The 21,378-nt window shown below is 38.4% G+C and overlaps 1 protein-coding gene across 2 annotated transcripts in view; it reads right to left on the bottom strand.

The window, feature by feature from the left end:
- The window catches only part of rgs3a (regulator of G protein signaling 3a), a 181,361-nt gene that overhangs the window by 159,821 nt on the left and 162 nt on the right, over positions 1–21,378 (bottom strand). For both annotated transcript variants that reach the window (XM_036140213.1, XM_036140212.1), the window contains exons 2-6: positions 8,888–8,938; positions 7,772–7,830; positions 7,596–7,690; positions 7,011–7,079; positions 4,458–4,518 (exon numbers count right to left, since the gene is read on the bottom strand). In XM_036140213.1, the coding sequence (XP_035996106.1) occupies positions 4,458–4,518; positions 7,011–7,079; positions 7,596–7,690; positions 7,772–7,830; positions 8,888–8,938 (335 nt within the window). The remainder of the gene's footprint in view (positions 1–4,457; positions 4,519–7,010; positions 7,080–7,595; positions 7,691–7,771; positions 7,831–8,887; positions 8,939–21,378) is intronic.

Genomic DNA, 21,378 nt, shown 5'->3' with positions numbered 1-21,378 from the left:
AATTAAAAGCTTTTGCTTGACTTATCTTTATGATGACATATTACAGCCACTTTATTGAGGTATAGATTTACGTGTTTTTTGTTTTTGTTTATTTTTCTATTTTCCTTAATTTTCATCTACAAATAATAAATGGACAGCATGCCTGTGCAAATTGTCAGTTATCCGGTTTATCGTAACAGCAAACAAGCTTAAATCGGAGGCAACTGGACTTTTGATCAGTTCTTTTTGAAAACATTTCAATACCTATCTAGTAGTCTTTGCCAGTTCTGGTGGCTCACACTTGAGTGACCAAAACCTTCTATTGATAAAATACAATATATGTTATTGGCATAAAATTAACCCTTTTTTATACCTGCACAACTTAACCAAGGCTAGAGAGGATTTAACAGAGGACTTAACCTATGCTATAGAAAACTTAACAAAGGCTATAGGGGACTTAACAAAAGCTGTAGGGGACTTAACCAAGGATATAGGGAACGTTACAAAGGCTATAGGGGACTTAACAATGGCTATAGATGATTTAATCAATGCACTAGAAAGAAAGAAATGCACAGATTATTGAATCGAAACTCAAAAGAACATAATCTTTTTCCAATTAGTGAACATACCATACCTTAGCGCTACCAGATTATACTAACCACAACATTCTTCAATCTGGACGTTTTTACAGTGGAAAGGAGACTTGAACCTATTTTCATTATCAGTGAGGTGTTTAAAAATAAAGTAACTGGAATGACAAAAGATTGGTCCTTTACCGTTTTGTATTTTTGTAATTTTAGTCATTTTGATGACTGCTGTTAAAGACTTCAGGCATTAACAGCAGCTGTCTGCCACAGCATGTCAATGTGTTCCCACCTTAGGGAAACTTCTTTGAACTGGAAAATGGTGAATTGACCTGATGTTGATTTAACACCAGGAAGGCAGAATGTGTTTCATCTGATCTTTTTTCTTTCATAACATGTACTGGATTTGGAATATGGTAAGGGGAATTATCCCATGACAGTACAAAAAGACTGATGTTCTACTTTGTAAGTTAAGCCATGCTAATTGTGTTAATTGTTACATGCCAAATACAATTTAAAATGTTAGTTTGGTAATCAGTTCTTTGTTGTTTAAAAAAATGTGTATCCTTCTTCTCAACATATGTTCTCTCATGCACACTGTGACGTAGTCTGCTTCCAATATAAATAACTTATGGCAGAAAGGTTACTAAGACATATTTCAAATGTTTAAATTGGATCCAGAAGGACAAACAGACCAGCATGTATTCAAAAAGAAGAGCTTTATACAAGTCTGACAAGAACATAAGTTGACTCGGTGGAAGTGTTACAACATCTACTTATTATCAGCGGTGTGGGGCATTTAGTTTGCCGGCCAGCTGGAGTCTGGCTTACCTGTCATCCAGCGAGAGGTGAAGTGCAACCTGAAGAGGTTCTCAGGTCATCACACGGACAACACAAAGAATTACGAAACACATAATCATCCACACGCCCACCAACTCCTATAAAGTTAGTTTTGGTGTCACTAACTACTATGACATTGTGTTTTTTAACCGTGAGATACAACAAAATTGGGATATTGGACTCAAGTATGGTTTGGTTTCCTTAGATAGAAACCAATTTACTAATTAGGGTGACAAACTGAACATGATTATAATGTTTAACAAATAGGATCAAAGTGGAATATATGTAATTGGCTTTAAAACTGTCTTTAGCAGTGAGGGAGCGGTGACCTAGTGGTTAGATTGCAGGGTGCTTGTGTCCTGAAGATTCTGCAAAGTTCCTGGTTCGACTCCCACAGATTAACACACAGGGTCTCTGAGCAAGACCCTGAACCACAGGATGCTCCCCAGGCGCAGCACAGTGGCAGCCCACTACTCCCTAAGGCAGGGGTCACTAAACTTTTTAAAACTGAGAGGCACTTCATTGGTGTTGTGTAAAACAAACTGGCCTTTGAACTAGAAAAGTCAGAGTTCACCTTAACTTTATGAAAATAAACACATTTTTCATGCTTTGTTATAGATATTGTCATTTTTAAATCTACATAAAGGCAAGTCAGAATAAAACAGGAAGAGAAATGGAATAAAATAAAGTTTGAGATGCAATTGGTGGATTGAGATTTTTTTTTTTTTTTAGAACAGGCTTGTGGGCATCACATGTGGTTCTTAGGGGGTACTTGGTGCCCATGGGCCCCATGTTGGTGACCCCTGCCCTAAGGGATGGGGTAAATGCAGAGGACAAATTTCATTAGAATGTATGTTGCCATGACAATAAAGATGATTATTATAATTATGACTGGACTGAAGTGACAATATATTCCTGTATTTAAATCAGATCTGTTTGTCTTGATATTAGGGCTGGGCAACGATTAAAATATTTAATCGCGATTAATCGCATTGTATTTACAAACTCCAAGAATGAATTCAAAAGTAGTGTAAAGAGCACTTTTATTTTAATGTTCTGCTGCCATATGAACAAAAGTGTTGTAACATTTGTAGCACTTATTTTATACTGGATATGTTCAACCCATCTATTGAATTTAGTGCACTAGTTGATCTTTTCTTCATAAGAGAACAGCAAGCACTGCAGCCAAAATATGGCCTTTTTTGACCTGCTGTATATTAGCCACTCCCTAAGCTTGATGTATCATGAAACTGTTGACCTTTTGGGTTTTGTGGTTTTTATTTTATTATTACAATTAAATAATAATAATAATAATAATAATAATAATAATAATAATAATAATGTTATGTTCAGTGTTTTTTCGCTAATCCACCTCTTATATATTTCAATCCTTATGTAATTTTGTCTGTGTTGTGTGCACCTGCCTGTTGCTTTAATCCTATAAATTTCCCCGTCGTGGGATAAAAAAAGGACTAACTAATGTTATCTTATCTTAAATAACACTTTTTAATATATGTACTGGGTTCTTTCAAGGTCTTAATTACATGTTATGTGTGGGCTCCAGTAACATCCATCCATCCATCCATCCATCCATCCATCCATCCATCCATCCACTGATCTACCTGGATGTTCCCTGGAGGACTGAAACGCCTCAGTCAGTGACGTCAGTCTGTGGGTCTGTCGGGGCAGTGAGAGAAGTTTCGTCTCCTCTCTCCGTTTCTGGGGCTCGATGTTTTCATGTTTTTTCACGTGCTTAGATAAATTTGTTGTGTTTCCACTAAAATGAACCGGCTTTTTACAAAACATACAGCTTGACTTCATTTACGGTATTAAAATAAAGCCAAGCGGTGGTACTTCCTCCGTTCATGTTTTTTCGCTGCTGCGGTCTCTCTCAGCTGTTTGTTTGCTAAGTTTGTGTGAAGCTGAGTGGGCGGGCCAGGCTGAGCCTGCGTGCTGATTGGCTGGCGCCGCTGAGCCATGTACGAGAGGGGAGGGGGAGCGGGAGAGTGCTGCCGTGACAGCGGGCTGCAGTCAGCGCGCCTGCTGACTGACACTGACTGAAAGCATTTGAGCAACATGCGTTAATGCGCGATAAAATAAATATCGCCGTTAATAGTCTAATGAATTAACGCGAAATTAACGCGTTAACTTGCCCAGCCCTACTTGATATATTTGTATTAATTTGATAGTCGGCACTATATATTGAAACTGAATTGCATCGATTTGAATTTTTTCCCACCCTTTATAGGTGGTTTACCTTGCCATGCTTGGGAAGTTGGTAGACTTAATATTTTAAGTGGTTTAAAAAAATAGAAAGTCTCTTTTCACTTTTAAGTTATTTCAGAGTATGAGGAACTGCTAATCAATTGTTAGTGGTGCAGCTCTTTTAAACTTATCTAAAAGGATTAATTGCTGAAAATTTGGATCTCTTTTAAAAATGATTCATTTTTCTTGCATGATTTGGTGGACATTTTGGGCAGTCAGAGACAATAGTTGATGAGCGGAGAGAAGAAGAGGACGACAACCAAGTACAATGTGGCAGAGAACGCTTTCTAAACACTTTCTGAAATGAATGGGAGTGAACTATGGCAAGCTTCTTCATTGCCTCCGTAGTCTTAAAGCAAAACTACATTTTCTGAATATGCAAAATACACAATGTTCAGTAAGCATCACTATTATATATTTTTACTATATACACAGAAAATGAGCACTGCTTATGAACAATAATTCTTGTAATTTTTTACATTATACCCTGAAACTCTAACATAGTGTGTGTATAATGTGTGTGAACTTTAACCTTAACGCAGAAAGACTCCGTGAGTCAAACTGTGCTCCCGTTCCAGTATCTAGAGGCAACAGTGCAGTGCCGTGACACTGTTAACCCAAAAGTGTTTCCTCCAAACTATTGAGGTCACTGGAATTCATTCGCACTGAATTAAACTCTTGAATTCATGGTCTGATGGATAAGACACACAAACAGAGAGACAAACTTACACAGACTTGGAAAACGACACAAAATGGCTTCAGAGCTGAAATCTCTGTGTTCAAGCTTACCTTGTCTGCATCCATAAGGGAGCGTAGGCCAAAGCTCATGCAGCCAAGCAGAGAACTCCGTCTGTTGATGTTGAGCGACATCAGAGAGAATAAATCAGCAGAATGAAAATCAATTAATACCCCTGAGCCAGGGGTCTCAACTAACTCAGGTCAGACGTTTCAAGTACAGTTTTAATCCATCAGGGTCCAGATATGAAACAAACAAAAAAAAAATGGTCAAATTCGTCTTTTTAATAATTTAAGCGTTTTCTTTTATTTATACCTATTCATTAAATCTAATATTACTTCAAACCCGTTCGTAACGTCACTTGAGATGTTGTCAGCGTAATAAAGGCCTAATGAAAGGACGACTACAATTTAAAATTGAGGAGAAAACTAGTTTGAAAATACTTATGAATAACAAACCAATATAGAGCAAATTTGTTATAATTTAGTTAGCGGGCTGTGCAGTTGTGTTGGTAAAGAGAGGACGTTCAGTTACGCAAATAAAAGAAAAATAGTTCTTGACAAGTTCACAGCTGGAAATGTGTAGCGCATCTGCTGATGCCTTTTGGTTGGCAAACTGGCCGTCAGGATAAATGAACACCTGAGCTGGATCTGAAGAGGGTAAAATGATTCAGCAGCTGCAAAGAGAATCACATTTGGAAGATAAACTAGTAAGATCCTTTTCACTGAGAGCCACTTTACTCAATTCACAGTAAATGAAAATTTGGTCGGACTACCAAACATCAATGAGATTATTTCAGCACCTATAGGTTTTCGATTCGTATACTTAGGAGATAAATAAAAGAGCTGAGCTAATCAGCAGCATGAGTATTTCGCTTTCCAAAGCAACATGAGTCATATGGTTTGTTTGGTTTTGTTTATGGCTGACAGGTGTATTTATTCTGTTTTTATTGTCCTATATTTTAATCACGTAAAGCACTGTGCGTTGTCTTTGTACTGAAATGTGCTATGCAAATAAATTTGCCTGGCCTTGCCTTAAGAATTGGTGCATTTATGGGAACTGACCTCTTCCATCAGTGTGTTTGTTGCTTTCCACAACAAACAAGATTTATTGTACTCAAACATGGTCAATAATTGTGTATATGGAGGTCACTTCAAGTCTCTGTTAGTGGTTCTGCTGGGTCGTTTGTGAAATACGAGGACAGCTATAGTCACACATTGTCATAAAAAGACTAATTAATGTCATTGCGCTAAGAGAGCAAAGAAGGCAGAGATCCATGAAAGAGTCAGCTGAGCTTGAGTGGTGCAGTGTTTTGGCAAATGCTCAGTAGTGTTTAAGGGGATTTGCTGAGGAGGCAATGCTTCCCACAACTTCAGCAGTGCAAAGACAGAGCATGTTGAACAAGCACATTACATCTCAGAGGGGTCTTGTTATTGCTTCGAAGATGAGCACAGGTGCTGCAGGGTTGAAGGTCAGCCGTGCAGAGCTGGTTCCTGGCAATGCTTCAGTATTAGTTGGATTTGTCAACAACTTTAAACAGGAATGACTGCAGTGAGCAAAGCCCCAAAGCTATACATGATTCTTTTTTTACAATAGGGTCCATTGATATACCCACAATGTAAGGACTTAATTTAAATTAAGTCCTTGCACTTATGTCAGTGGACATAACAATTTGGTTTTAAATGTGTTGATTAACCTGTTCTCAGAGACAGCTGTCAACAGTGTCAGATCTAAAAAGCAATGTATGCAATATTGGGAGTTCTTATTAGATGTGCACGGATGTTAAAAAAAAAATAATTATGAACTAAATGTACACAAAATGCGTCAAGGTATGGAAAATTCCCACGACTTAGTAAATCAAGTTCTTGGTGGAAACGATCTTGGAATTTCATCAACTTAATAAAATGACTTAACTAAACTAATCACACTTAATCTGTGTCCCAGAAACTCTCCCAAAGAGGTCCTATAATCTTTAAGATCCTTCCACGATCTGAACAAAGTCACTGCTATAAGACCTAGGCTGTTTGCTTTCATTAATGGTTGTAGCTAGTATTTCCATGTACCTTAAATGAAGGCAAAATAAGTCATATCAGACAAGACAGTAATATTCAGTTATTCTTTTAGCCTTAGGTAAATATTCATTAACCACATGTTCAGGATGGCTTTCTTGTGTATTTGCAGGATACAGTAATGCTTTTTAACTGCCTTCTTGATACAACATACACAGAAATGCTTCTGACTCACTCGCTAAACCAAAAATCCAATAAGTCTTTTTTCCAATTTCCCTCGGCTGAGTGAAGCAAGCAAAGGCAACACGATCATCTAGTCACATTTCCTGTATACAGGAAAACTCGAACACTGTGAGAAACAACCTGCATGCTGCAGCATTGGCTTAAAAATTCAAAAATACATATTATTTTGCTGCCCTGCTAGAAAGGTTTGTGTCAGCAAACTTACAAAGTGTCCCATCTTTTATAAAACAAATGTTTAAATGATTCAGATTGAAAGGGAACATAATATTTCTGTGTTCATCTCATGTTTCCTTATCACTTGTTAAAACTGTGTTATCCTTCACACCAAGTTCCGTTTTTCCAGCAGGTAGCTACCTTGACGTAGCATCGTAGTTCCAAACGGTAAAGAGCAGCCTCTTATGAAGGTCCTCCTCACCGACCGTGCTGCAAACACGGAAAAATACATGCAATCAAAATATATTCTCAGAGATTTAATGTTTAAATCATTCAAAATTAATTACGTACAAACTACAAATTGCAGGTTTTTTTAGTAAAACACATTGACCCAAAAAAGTTATAATCATTTTATATGGGATAATGGTGCTTGCTTTTAATTCAGTATGGTATCTGAGCACTACATAGATGAGTGTAGTCCATCTATGCTATAAATAACATTATGAGCTGCTTTGAGAATTCATTAATCCGCAATAATGAGACTATAAAAGCCTTAAACTAGAAGTTAAAATTCTGAATATCTCATTCAGTGGAACATGTTACACATTAATTACATACATCATGTTTTTTTAGGTACAGTAATTATACTGGGTAAAATATATTAAATACCATATGCTGTATAAGAAAATGAATCCTGTCATAGTACAGTGCCAAAAATATAAATTCATAAATTTTCTGTAACATGTTTAGGAAATAAATAGCTAAACTAACTAGTTGAATGCTTACAAGTAAAATGTCTGTAAAAAGATAGGGTTCCTGCACTGAGGAACCATCAAAGTCTTCTGCCTTTTTTCTGGATCACTGTCAGGAAACATGCCGATCTGCAAAACAAAAGCACTAACATTTATCTCACAGGTGATGTAAAATCTGGGTCTTGAATTATCCTAAAAAGCAGAATGTACCTTAACATAGGAGTTACAGGACCCTTGGCACTCACTCAGCATGTCTCTTGCCTCCAAAACTGTGGGAGAAAAAAATATATATTTATTCACATCTTTGTATATTAGCTATGTTCCATGCTATTTTATCTTAGACCTTCAATATTTGGATCAGAGACCCTTAACAAAATAAGGGGGAAATGTCTTGGGTGATGTCTATTTGGCAGATTATTTAAGGATGACAGAAAAGAAAAGAAAAACCATAAGACCAATTTCTTCCAATATTTTTGCTTTGTGAAATGTAGGTTCAAATGTTCATTATTAAGTTGATACATTGTTAACCTCATGTAAAAAAAGACATGTGACAGCAGCAAACTGATTTAATACCTTACTCTGTGCTTTTAGTATCCTAGGATTTGGCTCCTGCATGTTTCTTTAGCTTTTGTACATAATAACCTGCTTATAATGAAGACTAACATTAGAAGAAATAAAATAAAAAGTTAGATTTTCTTTTACCTAATCAATTTCCCTTTCAGTAATTTCAGTCATTGTACGATAACACTGAAAAATAACATTGGGCTTTTAGTACACTAACCTGAATTTCTTAAAAGAGTTTAGATTTAACACATTTAATAGTTTTGCAAACTAGTTTCACCCATAGGTTGGTAGCTTGTATTTAGCTACATGTTGGTAGTTTCTAAGAGCTAATGTGTAACACAGTTTCACTGTTTAATACATATTAATTAGCAGTGAAAAATGAAAGTGAATGCAACAAAAATAAAAAAATAAATGCTGAGTGGTTAGAGTCCCACACAAAAAAGACAAGGGTGGTCGGGTTGGTTGCTGGGAAACCAAAATAAACAGTCTTGTTGAATCAATGTACCACCAGCCAAGCTTTTTATCATTAATGGTCTCCTGTTGTGCTTTGAACAGCAATCTGCAGTAGGTTATTTAATATTTACACTCAGCAAATTATGTTTGCAGTATAAATAAAGTTTCCCTTGTGGTCTATTTTCTAGAAGATTGAAAATGTGCACATAACACGGTGCGAGGAGGGAACAGATTGTAGAGCACTGCTTTCATTGAGATGAATAAAAAACAGGGTCTCTCTCTATATGGGCAGCCTTAAGGATGACTCACCGCTGACAACGAGTATTTCATGCTCTTTGAAGACTGACAGCTTGAGCTGACCTATAAAAATGAAAGAAGAGGGTTTACAACACACTGACAGATGTTATACATTATACTTTCTTTTGAGTCAGACAATTTCAGATTCATGTAAAACATATTTGATTATTTATTGACCAAAATAAAAGGACCAATCTATGTTACACTGAGTTCTTTAAAAGCAGTAAAAAGCTTTTTATCGCTTTTGTGTTGAAGATCTTCTAGGTCATACATTTCTGCTCTAATATTAAAGGGACAGTGTGCAACTAATTTGGCTTTTAATTAGCAAAAATCAAGTATTGCTTTAATAAATACATATTCAAAAATAAAAGTGTTCTCGTAACTTAGAATAAGTAGTTTATAAATACATATATGTCAATGCACCCAGTGGGAGGTTCCGTGTTTTGTCGCCATCACGCGTTTTCCCAATCTGTCTTCTATATGAGGACGTGCTATTGGTGGAGGAGGAGTATAAAACAAGCAAAGATGACCATAGATCATTCTATTTGCTGTTTTCTGTTGAAATGGAGGACCATCTATACTCTTTGCCCAGCAAGAGGTAAAAGAAAGTAACCAAGAAAAGAAAAAGTAGTAATAACCAGGAAAAAACAAAGGTCTATATCAGCACAGCTATTATTACCAGGCGGTACGGAGATAATGAGAGAGCGGGGATTCAAACAGATGTGGAGGTTTCTGGCTTTTTGCTGGACAGGTAAGTTAATTCAATGCAACAGTGAAGTTTATTTTTGGCATTATGTTAGAAAGAGGGCAGTGTAGTCTAGTAAGTACTCTGTCCTCCTGGCAGACGGCCAGTTTATTCGTCTTGTCTCCCTCTCAGGGTGTGTGTGTATGTATGTGTACGCTGATTGACGGGTGATATCAGCCAGCCGGTTCAGCAGCACGAGCAAGTCTCTTTACAGTCGCTTACTGTAAAGCCCAAATAAGCGACTACACGTTCAGAAACGAGCTAAAAAAAAAAAACACGACTTATGGAATTCACAAGCGACTTTATGAAAAAAAAAAAACAAGCGGACTTGGCAACAGTGTCCAAAACCACTTTACATGATGACCATAGTTATTAGCAGTAGCTAATACATGTTTACATTGTCACATTTGTGATACTCCGTGGCTTCCATGGTAAGTATTACCTACTTTACAGCAAGATTGTTTATAATTCATTTAGCGCACTACTAGACGGTGAGCCAGTGTGAACATCTTACACACCAGGGTTTATAACCATAGAGCGTTCAAAGTGTGTGCCATCATGGATACTGCGGACCACCAAATTCTCCCTCAGGAGTTGAAGGATCATAGCATTACATCAGGATTTATTGTTTTCTAAATCAACTACAACCACCTGAACATCTCTGATTTGCATATTTTAGATGTGTCTCTTGCCCTACATGCCTAAATCAAATGACTAAACTACCTCAATAGCATACAGTAAAGCCCTGCAGAGCTCCGCTAGTGAGCTCCTATTGGAGTCGCAGGACACCGGCCCTTGAGGACGGGAGTTTGAGCCCACTGGTTTAAACTGACTGGCTGAGTGGCTTTAACCCGAGAACTAGCCACAAGGCTCACGGTGACACTGGAGGAGTTGCAGAGAGCCATAGCTCAGGCTTATACATATTTCCCCTTTTTTATAGGCTCACAGAGGGGAAAGCTGTCTCTGCATTGAACTTATCCCTTAGGGAGCAGTGTGCTGCCACTCTCTGTGGTGCACAGGGGGCAATCTGTGGTCAGGGGTCTTGCTCAGGGACCCAAAGTGAATGACTGAATTCCAAGCTGCCTCTCCAAGACGCAAATGCCCCCTAACCACTTGGCCACCACTCCAGTAAATTTGAAAGTGGCAGAATAATCCCCATTGCCCTAGTTCCAAGTCAGGAAGGAGGGGGAGATATGCTAACTATTGTATCTACTCACTGCAGAACAAATCAATAAAATATTTCATGTTATTTTAGGCATGTCCTCAAACAGAGATTGGACGATACTATGAGCATTACCTGTTTAATGAGGTAAAAACTGTCAAGAAAACAGTACAAATTACCAACAATTATGAATGCCAGCCGTTTTGGAAATTCAAGTGCAGGATGGTGTGAGAGAATTCTAACCAGAGAGAGCATTCTTGTAATATTTCCAACAGAGAACTAGGAAAATTAAACTTCTACGTAGAAATAGAGTGTGCCATGATTGCCCGAGTGATTCTGGGGTTTATGTCATCTGAACCTTTCTGCCCAGGTGAGGCATCAGATTAAGACCAAAGGCAAATGCTGAGTTTTTTTCTACTGAAATAGAATCACTTTTTGTCCTCATGGAAATCAAGCGCTTGATGGACTACTGTACAGATATATAGATTGGGCAAACAGGCTTAACTCAGAAGCGACTGGACTTTTGCTCAGATCTTTCAGCTCAAGTGTGAGCCACCAGAATTGATAAAGACTCCCGGATAGATGCCGAAACGTTTCCAGAATGAACTGAGCGAAAGTCCGGTTGCCTCCAATTTAAGCTTGTTTGCTGTTGCAATGACCCGGATAACTGAAAATTTCCACAGGCATGATATGTGGATTCTGCGGTGCAACCTAATAATAAACATGGAGCAGCACAGTAACTTAACATAAAAACTGACAACTGGAGAAAACTGATTGAAGGTCTTACCTAAAATGGCTGAAGGTATCGGTTTGGCCAGTCGTTTTGATGAGACCGCAGAGCAATGTCGCACATTAATGCTTTGACTATTTTGTTGTGGCTAATGCAAGACCAGATCAGAGATTGTGTGTGTTGTGCTGATAAAAGCGCATTGACCTCCTACAGGTCGGCATTATTAAGTTAGAATTTCACTGAAAGAAGGTGATAAAGGGCCGGATAATCTCGTTAATAAAGTCCAGCGCCAGAGGTAGAGCGATATGTTTTATATTTCAAAGAAAGAGGGAACAAATGTAAGCTAAAATTGCTGCTACTTGCCATGGGATGATTCTTCCAGGACTCATACATTTAAGGCATTTTAAACCTTCTGGAGAGACAAAATCCAACTGAGGATACAATAGTTACAATTGTTGTTCAACTCTGATCTAGGAAATGTTATGATATTTTCCCTACAGCTCTGAGACTAGCTCTTTTTTCCTTGCCCTTTTCATTAATTATTCTCCATTGTATCCTGTTTTGGCAGTTTTGCGGTACTATGTTGTGTTCCATAAAGATCATTTTAATTGAATCCTGTGTTCTGAGGACAGATTTGAACCTTAAACTGTGATAGAGGTTAAAGTGTAAACAGTAATGCTAGGGAGCATCGAAGGGGCCAACACTGTTTGCATGCCAGTCTGTGTCCACTATCTATTAAGTGTCTCTTTCACTACCTCACTCTCTAGGTCTGCTCATCTTTCCTGTATCCCTCCCAGTGCTGCTGACAACTGTATGAGACGTACTATCCATGTTGACATGGTCACGGCTAACACTAGCTTTGTGCTACTCAAAATGAATCTTGCTCATTACAAGAGCAGATTCTACAGCAAAATAAAAGGAGACCTGTTGTGTGATATTGCTGCTGGCACGTCAGAGCTTGGGTACGAGGGATGTTTGTCGTTCCCACACTGAACTTGGCATGCATTTGAAAGCAGTGGAGGAACTATGTGAGAAGAAAAAACACAGTTGGTAAGATTTTTCCTGGCCTTGACATGGCTCACACAAAAGAAGTTATGAAGCAGTCTCAAATGTAGTTTGCCTAACGTCTGCTTTAGACAAACCTTACTGATAGCGGTCAAAGCGGATCAGCAAATGACTAGCAGGAGGCCAGAGGTTTGAAGTGCTTCAAGTGATAAATTAATTCCTTTAAATATCACAAATGCTTTTGTTTCTTAAGCATTTCTTTAGAATGTGTGTCCATTAGCTCAGGAACAGCTTCACAATTTGGTGCCTAACAAGCTGTTCCCCATAAAAGGCTTTGAAATATTTGTTTTTTTCCCACAAGGGAATTCAAAGTCACAAAAAATATAGGCAGCAAACAATTCTTGAGCTAATCCCATAATGGGGTATTTTTATCTCAAAAAAACACAGTGGATGTGATATCTTGGAGCACAGCAGGTCAATCAATACCTAATCTCTATAGATCAACCAGGCGTCAGGAGGAAATAAGATTTTATTTCAAACTGAAGGTGACCTCTAAGAGCAGGCCACCAGTGTTTTGAAAGGATTGGATACAGCATCCGTTGGATATCGGTCAAGTTGGTGTTTGTCGTGATGTGCAAAAAGACATCCTTTTACGACCCCTGCAGGACCCTTGTGGTAGGTTGGGCATTCACCTGCCGCCGTTTGCTTTGGGGATAATTTTGATTGCACATTACAACACTTTTACTAACATTCCCCACTCGTTTCACTTTCACACCTCTAAGTAGACTATTTAATGTTAAGCTTAATTTGTGATGAATACATTTATATTTCAGAACTACATGGTGTGTCTTCCTTTTTGTTTTGGCCTTTGAGCCAGGTCGTAGCAATTATCTTCTCCCAACCCTTAGAAAATACATAAAACAAATCTAGCGACCAACAACTTACGTAAAATTAGCGAACAAAACCCATTTCAACGTAAAAGTGATTTATTTTCACAAGTTCAGGGTTTCACACGGTTTTATTAGAAAAGGAAGCGACAAGCTTCAGGGTTTCCAAAGCCAAAACAAAAAACTGATTTCAAAACTATTCTTATAGAAAATAAAAGAAAAATGCTTAAGCCCCCTGGCTTAGGCAACCCCTACCAACCTTCTCATCTAAAACAGCATATCTTCAACGAAACAGTTTACCAAAACAAGATCTAACCACAGAATTACTCTCAGACACTTAGGATTAAAGTTTTACAGTCAACTACATCATTGGTGGAAAAGGAGATGTGGGGGTGGCGCTGTATGACTGAAGCTCTAATGCAGTCCACAGATGAAGAGGAAATTACTTCAGCTGTGCGACAGCAAGCCTACAAACAAGAGGTCAGATTCAAAATGGCGACCAGAGCAGTGGTTTTTGGACGAGATCCGAGACTCTAAGCAGTACCACGACACCAAAGGAGGACCAGCTCGAAGTCTGTCAATAAAACAGCTTTGTAGTTCTGCAACAGCTTCATGCATGGGGTGGGGGAGACATTGTCCACAAATTATCAAGTTATGTCCTCTTTACTGAAGTTATTTTGTCTCCCAGCACCTACACTGTATGGAAGGGGATTCCTAGCACAGAGTTGGCCTTTCTGATGAGCTTACAAAACCCCTTCCTCTCAAGGTAGAAAATCTACTGCTCCAAGGAACCACACCATAGAAGATGTCAGAAAATCTCTTCAGTAGTGATCCCTGAGGTTCAACATATATCAGTGTCCTTACAGATAGATTGCTCAATACTTCCTGTAAAGAGCATCAGTGTGGTGATTCCAGTCCAGCTTATGGCTCAGGTGAACACTGAGGTATTACAAAAAGTCCACTATTTCAATGCAGTCCACTGGTGTCAGTTTGGTGGGGTTGCTCTTGTGGAAATCCACCACCAGCATCTAGTTTTCCCTGCGTTGTTTAGGAGATGGTTTCGCTGACACCAGTCCACAAGGTCCTGTGTCCACTGTTTGTACTGCTAGTTGTCCTCACCTGTGATGAAGCCGGCTAAGGCGGTCACCTGAAAACTCCTGAAGATGGCAGCCGGTGCAGTTGATGGAGAAGTCTGCAGTGCAGAGGGTGAACAGGAAAAGTGCCAGCAGTTCCTTGCGGGCCCCTCATATTAGACCCCAGCCTGTATCCTCACATATTGTGGCTGAAGAGTGAGGTATTTCAATATCCACTGAGAAAAGTGCTGGTCCACTCCTGACAGCTGCAGGTTGCCCTTGGGAAGTCCAGATAGGTCAAAGGCTTGGTGCAGGAGGTAGACAACGCAACGACTTCATCCACCCTGTTACCAGACTGGTATAGGCGGACTGCAGTGCATCCTATGAAGACCTCACCAAAGATTGGGCAGATGAATGAGAACCAGCCTCTCAAGGTCTTTCATCAAGTGTGAGGTCAGTGTTACCAACTTGTAGCAGCTGAGGTCCGTTGGATCTGTGGTGCCAATATGTTGCAAGTTTTTTTTTTTTGAATGGATTGAAACAGCTTTCAACGGGTTGTTTTTTGTTTTTTTGTTTTTTGGCTCAATTGGTACATCACAACCATGATTGATTGTTGTGTACTGTGTAACAGTGCTTTTGCTTCAGGTAAATCTAATACTTCAGAGTTTGCATTTATGAGCTTGAAGGACTTTAGCCCCTTTTCTCTCTTCTGCTTGCCTGAAAGTTGAATTCTCACAGTATTTGTGTGTTCACAAATACACAAGAATCCATCTTGTACCACTCCTGCTTCAACCGTTTGTGACCGAACTAAAAGCGGTTCAGCCAAATCACATTACAGTACTATGTTCTTTGAAGGAAAAGCAAGAAGTGCCTTTACCAGGGTAACTTGTCATGGTTTCTCATTGATACCGTGATTGGCTGAAACCAACCTTTGGTAGGCAGTCGCTTCGTCCAATCAGCTTGGAGAGTTCTGCTGAATGTCCCTCCTTTCCTCAAATGGATTTGATGGGAGCAAGTCCAGATTGATAATGTGCAGAGCAGAGAGCGCTACACATTATCAATCTGGCTGGCCAGGTTAGCTTTATGTAAGAGTCTATTTTATTTTCAGATTTCCCTTTATTCATATAAATGTGGTTATACTGTAAAGCTTTTTGAGTGGTCAGTGTGACTAGAAACGCTTTGTATATATTCAGTCCATTTACCATCATCTTAGCTGTCCTCCCATCCGTGTCTTTCTGTAACTAGTAGAAAATCAATGAATATTTACCATTTGAAGACATGATCAATAAAGCCTTCTGTCTCCTTCCATCTTCTCCCTTATTCTCATCTTCCCCTTCCCCCCTTCCTGTCGGCTCCCTACTCTTGATTTTTTTTTTACTTTCCCTCCTTAGAACAGATTCTAGATAGTATTCCTGCCATACAAGGCTAACAGTAATACAAATACCCAAAATCAACACAAAAATGTATTTATATTTGTTGAAATTAGACATAAAACTGTTTAAATTATTTTTAAACAACTTTTTTACTACATGTGCTAAGCTACATTATGAAATACCTGATGCTGCTGTTTATCTTGTAAAATAAACCCTAATATCTGATTGGTTAGCCTGCAGAGCAACTCAACTGCCGACCGATCACCTTTTCCATATAAGTGCCAGTGCAGCTGAGTGATTTTGGTTTGTAATGTGGAGAGATTAAATTAATTTACGATGGGGTAAAGCACATGACCATGAATTAAAATGTTCATTAAACAATTACTAATAATCTAATTTATTTTAGCAATTTCAACATTTACCTATTTAACATAAAGATAATGTAGACTGAATTGTTTGACATGCATCAGTTTTATTAAATCTCCCTATGTATAAATATCAATTTTGGGCCTTAGGTTTTTTTAATTCTGGCACTTTTGGGTCTCCATACCGCTGCTTGGTCCAACTTGTTCACATTTAGGCTACTGCTAGTTTTACATGTTTAGTTTTGAGCTCCAAATACCATGGACCAAACCTTCCTTTATCTGTTCAAGTTTCACAGCCGTATCTTCATTTAATTCACAGCCGCTCACCTCCAGCCACAAATCCGGCGGCAGTGGGTGTTTTAGTATTTCCCTTTTTGCCAAATAACTGAATAACTAAACTGAAAATGTTCCAAAAAACAGAGGTTTTTGAATATAACTGAACATATAAAGGTGTTTAACCTCTCAATAGATTCAATCAAATTATCAATCCTGGGAGAAATCCAGATGGTGGGAAAGAGATGCCGTGTGAGTCTGTGCCCCTCATTCTTTCTGTGTCTTTACTACTTGTTTGTTACATTTACATTTGAAAAAAAAAAAATCTTTACCCCTAAAAGCATTTGGTAAAGCCAGTCCAGGGGACACTGACAGTCATTATGTGACAGTTTAAGCAGCTATTATCAAAGACGAGCCTGAAAAGAACAGAGTTAATCCCTGTTTTCTGAAACCTTTTCTCCAAGAACAGGAGGCTGTCAGAAAAGTTGGGAAACTGCTGTGTGTAGGATTTAAAGTTCTCATCTGGGGCGAGTGCCAATTCATCCCATTTGATCCAGGGTGGAACAAAGAGGAGATTTGATGAGAGGCACACAAGGTGTCCTCGCTTCTCTTCATTGAATTTCTTTTAACAAGCTTTTTATATAACGTCCAAAAACTCATCCTCCTCCACGCTGGCTTCCAAAACCAGTGGAACCCAACTCTTATGGGTTTATTTAATCAGGCCAGAGGATCAAATTTATTCTTTCCATTTAATCCACTAAGGCAGACACCACAATGTCAGATGCCAATATGTTTAACGGAAAGAACAGAAGATTCTTTGAGTCCCGCAGAGCCGTACAGTTCAGCAGGTTCTAATAGGTTCCACATTAAAAGGAGATCTCCTATGCACTTTAATCTTGGCAACAAGGGGCAATACCCTACGTGCTCATAAGGAGTTGAAGGCAATCCATAGTGAGAAAGGTGAATAATATAAATGCTTGACAATGCTATATAAGCAATAGACTAATATAGGTATAGTGTGAAATAATGTGATTTTGTTTTCCATATGCTGTAATGCAACATTACTAACCACTAAGACAATTAATGGAAACCAGAAATTCAGTTTCTCACATAAACTGCAGATTACACAAGACCAATAAAAATGATTGTTGAATATTAAATGTTTTGTTACGTTAACTTGACAGTTTTCCAACAGGCCGTTATGGCAACCGCCCACAAGGACGCAAACCACACAAGGTTATTTCTAGATTCAAAGGGAATGGAATGAACCCACAACCTATCCGGGACGCGGGTTACAACTACTGGACAGGCAAAGACGACTTGAAATTGCCACCAGAACATTGCAGAGCTTCATATTTTTAGAAATGAGCAAAACTCTCAGTTAGTGATGAATCCACAAGTTTTAAACTGCCATAGGAAAAAGACCTGGGAATAAATATAGGATAAGAAGTGGCTGGGCCATTTTTGGAGAAATTTGCACGATACAAAATCATGCACAGATATTCTCAAACTCCTGTCAGATTATTAGATTAGATTAGATTGGATTCAACTTTATTGTCATTGCATAGGTACAGGTACAAGGCAACGAAATGCAGTTTAGGTCTAACCAGAAGTGCAATAGCAGCAAGTGCAGGATAAACAATGGTTCCATTACGCAGAATATAACTAATAAAGACAATATTTGGTGGAAATGTGAGTTGGAATCATGACTCTTTCTGCATCGCTGATGGGGCAGCAAAATTGTTAATCCGTTTTGTAGTAGATAGACGCAACAATCCCGCTAAGTCTTCCTGTGTGTTTGTTATGGACAGATCCCTAATACTGAGAGGGTTGAAAAGAATTATCTTTGTTATGATGTCTGATCTAGTTACAACTTCCTGAGCTAAGAGGGAAAAGTGCTGGACGGTTGCTCATTGCTCCAAGGTCTTCTTTTTAACTCAAAGCATATTTGCACAGAGATGGAACATTTGACAAGTATAGGATCAAAAAGCAGCCTTTCATGTGACAGCTCGAAAGTCCTTTTTACACAAAAAAATAAAGTTTTCTAAAAGGCCACCGGCATAAAAACTGACTATTAACTGAACTCAACAGTAACCGGACTGTTTTTTTTTTTTTGTTCTTTTTTTTTCGGACGACAGGGCAGCAGAAAGTATAGTAATTATGGAATGCCTGCTATTACCTTTACTGTGCTCTCGTCTTTTTTTGTTGCTTTGTGGGTTTGCTTCTCAAATAACCCAACACTTCAAAAAATGTTTTTAACTAGAGATTCAGTCTACAGCAGGGGGGGGAAATAGCATACAACAGCTAACCCACAAATGCCCAGGGGAGAATAGAGCATTAGGTCTTCACTCGGTTTATGGCTCTAAATTACTCTTTGGTCGCAAAGGAAACGCTCTTAAGGGTCGACAGGAACACTGTACCAAACAAAAGCTTTCTGAATGCTCACAGAAAAACTTGACCCAGTTTTTAAAGGGCACATGTCAAATTGGACTAAAGTAAAGACTGAAGCAGAAAGAGCAAGCATTTCGTCACAGCATCATAAATATTACAAGCTTTAATGGTGTAGGCAGTAGGGTTGACGCTTAAGTAAAATAATAATACTTCTGATATAATATTTGACATTTCTGGCAAAAACAGGACAAAATTATTGATTTGATTTTGATCAATTCTGGTGTTCTCTTGTTTAGCCAATTTCCACAAACTTTTACAGACGACAGAAGATGTGAGCTTTCTGTCCAGGTGAGGGGAGACGTCAATTAAGGAAGACATTGGGAATGAATCTGAACAGCTCATTCGTAGCAGATGGACCAGATGTGTCTCTAATGCAGAAAATGTTCCGCTGGGAGACTTTTAAGATACAGAGAAGTTTTATTGTCCCAGAGAATATTCTTAAAGTCTGTACAGATTTCAAGTATAAAAATGAAAAGCCAATATTGAGGTTTCTGCTAATTAACCAAAACGAACATTGCATCCGGATAGAGAAGTGTTTGGATCTATAAAACAGCGCTAAAAAAGCAGTTTGTCATTTTAAAGTACCTCCCGGATTCACAGACAAAAATGCTATGTGCTTTTTAAACACCAGGTTTTTACCTTAGAACAACATTTTAGAAGAGTGAGGTTTGACAAGAGAAGCATGCCTGATGTTCAATAGTGTGTCTAACGTATTCAGATGATCAGTGACTTGTCCCTTTGTAACCACAATCAAGTCATTAGCAAAATGCAATATGGCTCAACAATATATAAAAATATTTTGTGGCATCTCTTGCAATGATGAATATAGTGATGCTAAAAGGTACCACAAAGTTTATCAGTGTTTTACCTCTAAATCTGCATATAGTCCAGAGCTGCGCTATCCAAACTTTTCCCTACAGGGACCAAATGGCCACTAAAATGTTATTTGCCTATTTACAATTCTTTGTATTTCTATGTGGTTAAAAATAAACTTGACACGTAAACAATTACTGATTTAAAAACTTGAAAGGGGTCTTGCTGTTCGGTTGCGTCACTCAAAATAAGCCTTAGGATTTCACATAGTTATGGTGAATTGTTTTCTATTTTACTGGTAGAGAAATTTTTCTTGACAGTTGTCTATAGCAACAAGAACGGGGACGTCAGAAACTCCTGCTAAGGGTAATGAAAAGGATTTTTTCCCTCCAGTACATAGTAAACCAACCAATATTACACATCCCTCGCTGTCATTTAGCTGAATTAATAGTCCTCATTAGAAACAGTGGAATGAATAAAAGAAAGTTGATGTTTTATTTGGGATTATTTTCATCAGATTTTATAGGAGAGTATGTCATAGCTGGATTTTCTCATTCTCCCAAGAGACTTTAATATGTGCTGGCTAAAGCTGTTTCCTTTTCCCGACTGTCCAAAGAGTTTTCTCTAAAACATACAAAACCCACCCCGAGGCAGGGAATGCCTGTTTAAGTCGACGTTCTTATTTGCATCTTCTAAATGGGAATTTTAAAAAAATGACAGGTAAGGCTGATTGAAATTTCACAGCTAGTTTGAACCAAATCCCGCGTCACACCCATCTTTATTCCTGTATTTTGGTTAGAAATACGTAAAATAGAGAGGAAAAGGAGAAAAACAGTGAAGCAGGAAGTGCCCTGAGCATTGAGTTTCCCATCACAGATTTCTTTAAAAAAAAAAAAAAGACACTTAAGACAGCAACTGAATTCCTATATTAACGCTGAAGCCTAGACAGCAATAGGATCCCGTTGTGCAGTAGTGCCTAAACATGAAAAAGACTACTCAGCACTTTGACCCGTCTTTCTTAATAAAAAAAAGGCACAGAAATAAATGTCCTTTGTTAATTTAAAACAATGTTTTTGCATCTCATAGTAATATCTTACTAATAAATACTAGAATTGAGTTCAGATGTGTTTAAAAAAAACAGAATGCTCATGTAATTATGCTCCACAGTTGGAAGTTAGCCTCTGACCTCTTCCTCACACGTTCACACAAGCACCCTGTGCATAAACCAGCTAAATTAACCTCTGTAATGTGGCCACACCTCTATAAAACCTTATTTATATTCATTTATCCCTCCAGATAAACACTGGATTATGAATGAGGCTTCTGTGTCAGTAAACACTGCAGGTGCACCCTTCCCTGGTTTGGGATAATACCCTCAATAAATAATGAATCGCCTCAGCAGATAAAGAGGGGAGGCCTCGTTAGAAGACCAGGGAACATGTCACTCCACTCAAGTCTGCTAGATGCTGTGTGGAATATGCCTCTCATCCTGTTGGACACACTGCAGGATTGAGTGTCTCCGGCATCAGACTTGCATAACACAGGGTTTGTATCGTGTGCTGAAATTTACACAGGAAGTACTTTTGCATTTTTTTAAATTCACACAACTAGATTCATGTTGCAAAT

Source organism: Fundulus heteroclitus, chromosome 8 (assembly GCF_011125445.2).
Source record: "Fundulus heteroclitus isolate FHET01 chromosome 8, MU-UCD_Fhet_4.1, whole genome shotgun sequence".
NCBI classification, from domain to species: domain Eukaryota; kingdom Metazoa; phylum Chordata; class Actinopteri; order Cyprinodontiformes; family Fundulidae; genus Fundulus; species Fundulus heteroclitus.
The sequence above is the reverse complement of the archived record's forward strand: the minus strand, read 5'-3'. Positions and strand labels throughout refer to the sequence as shown.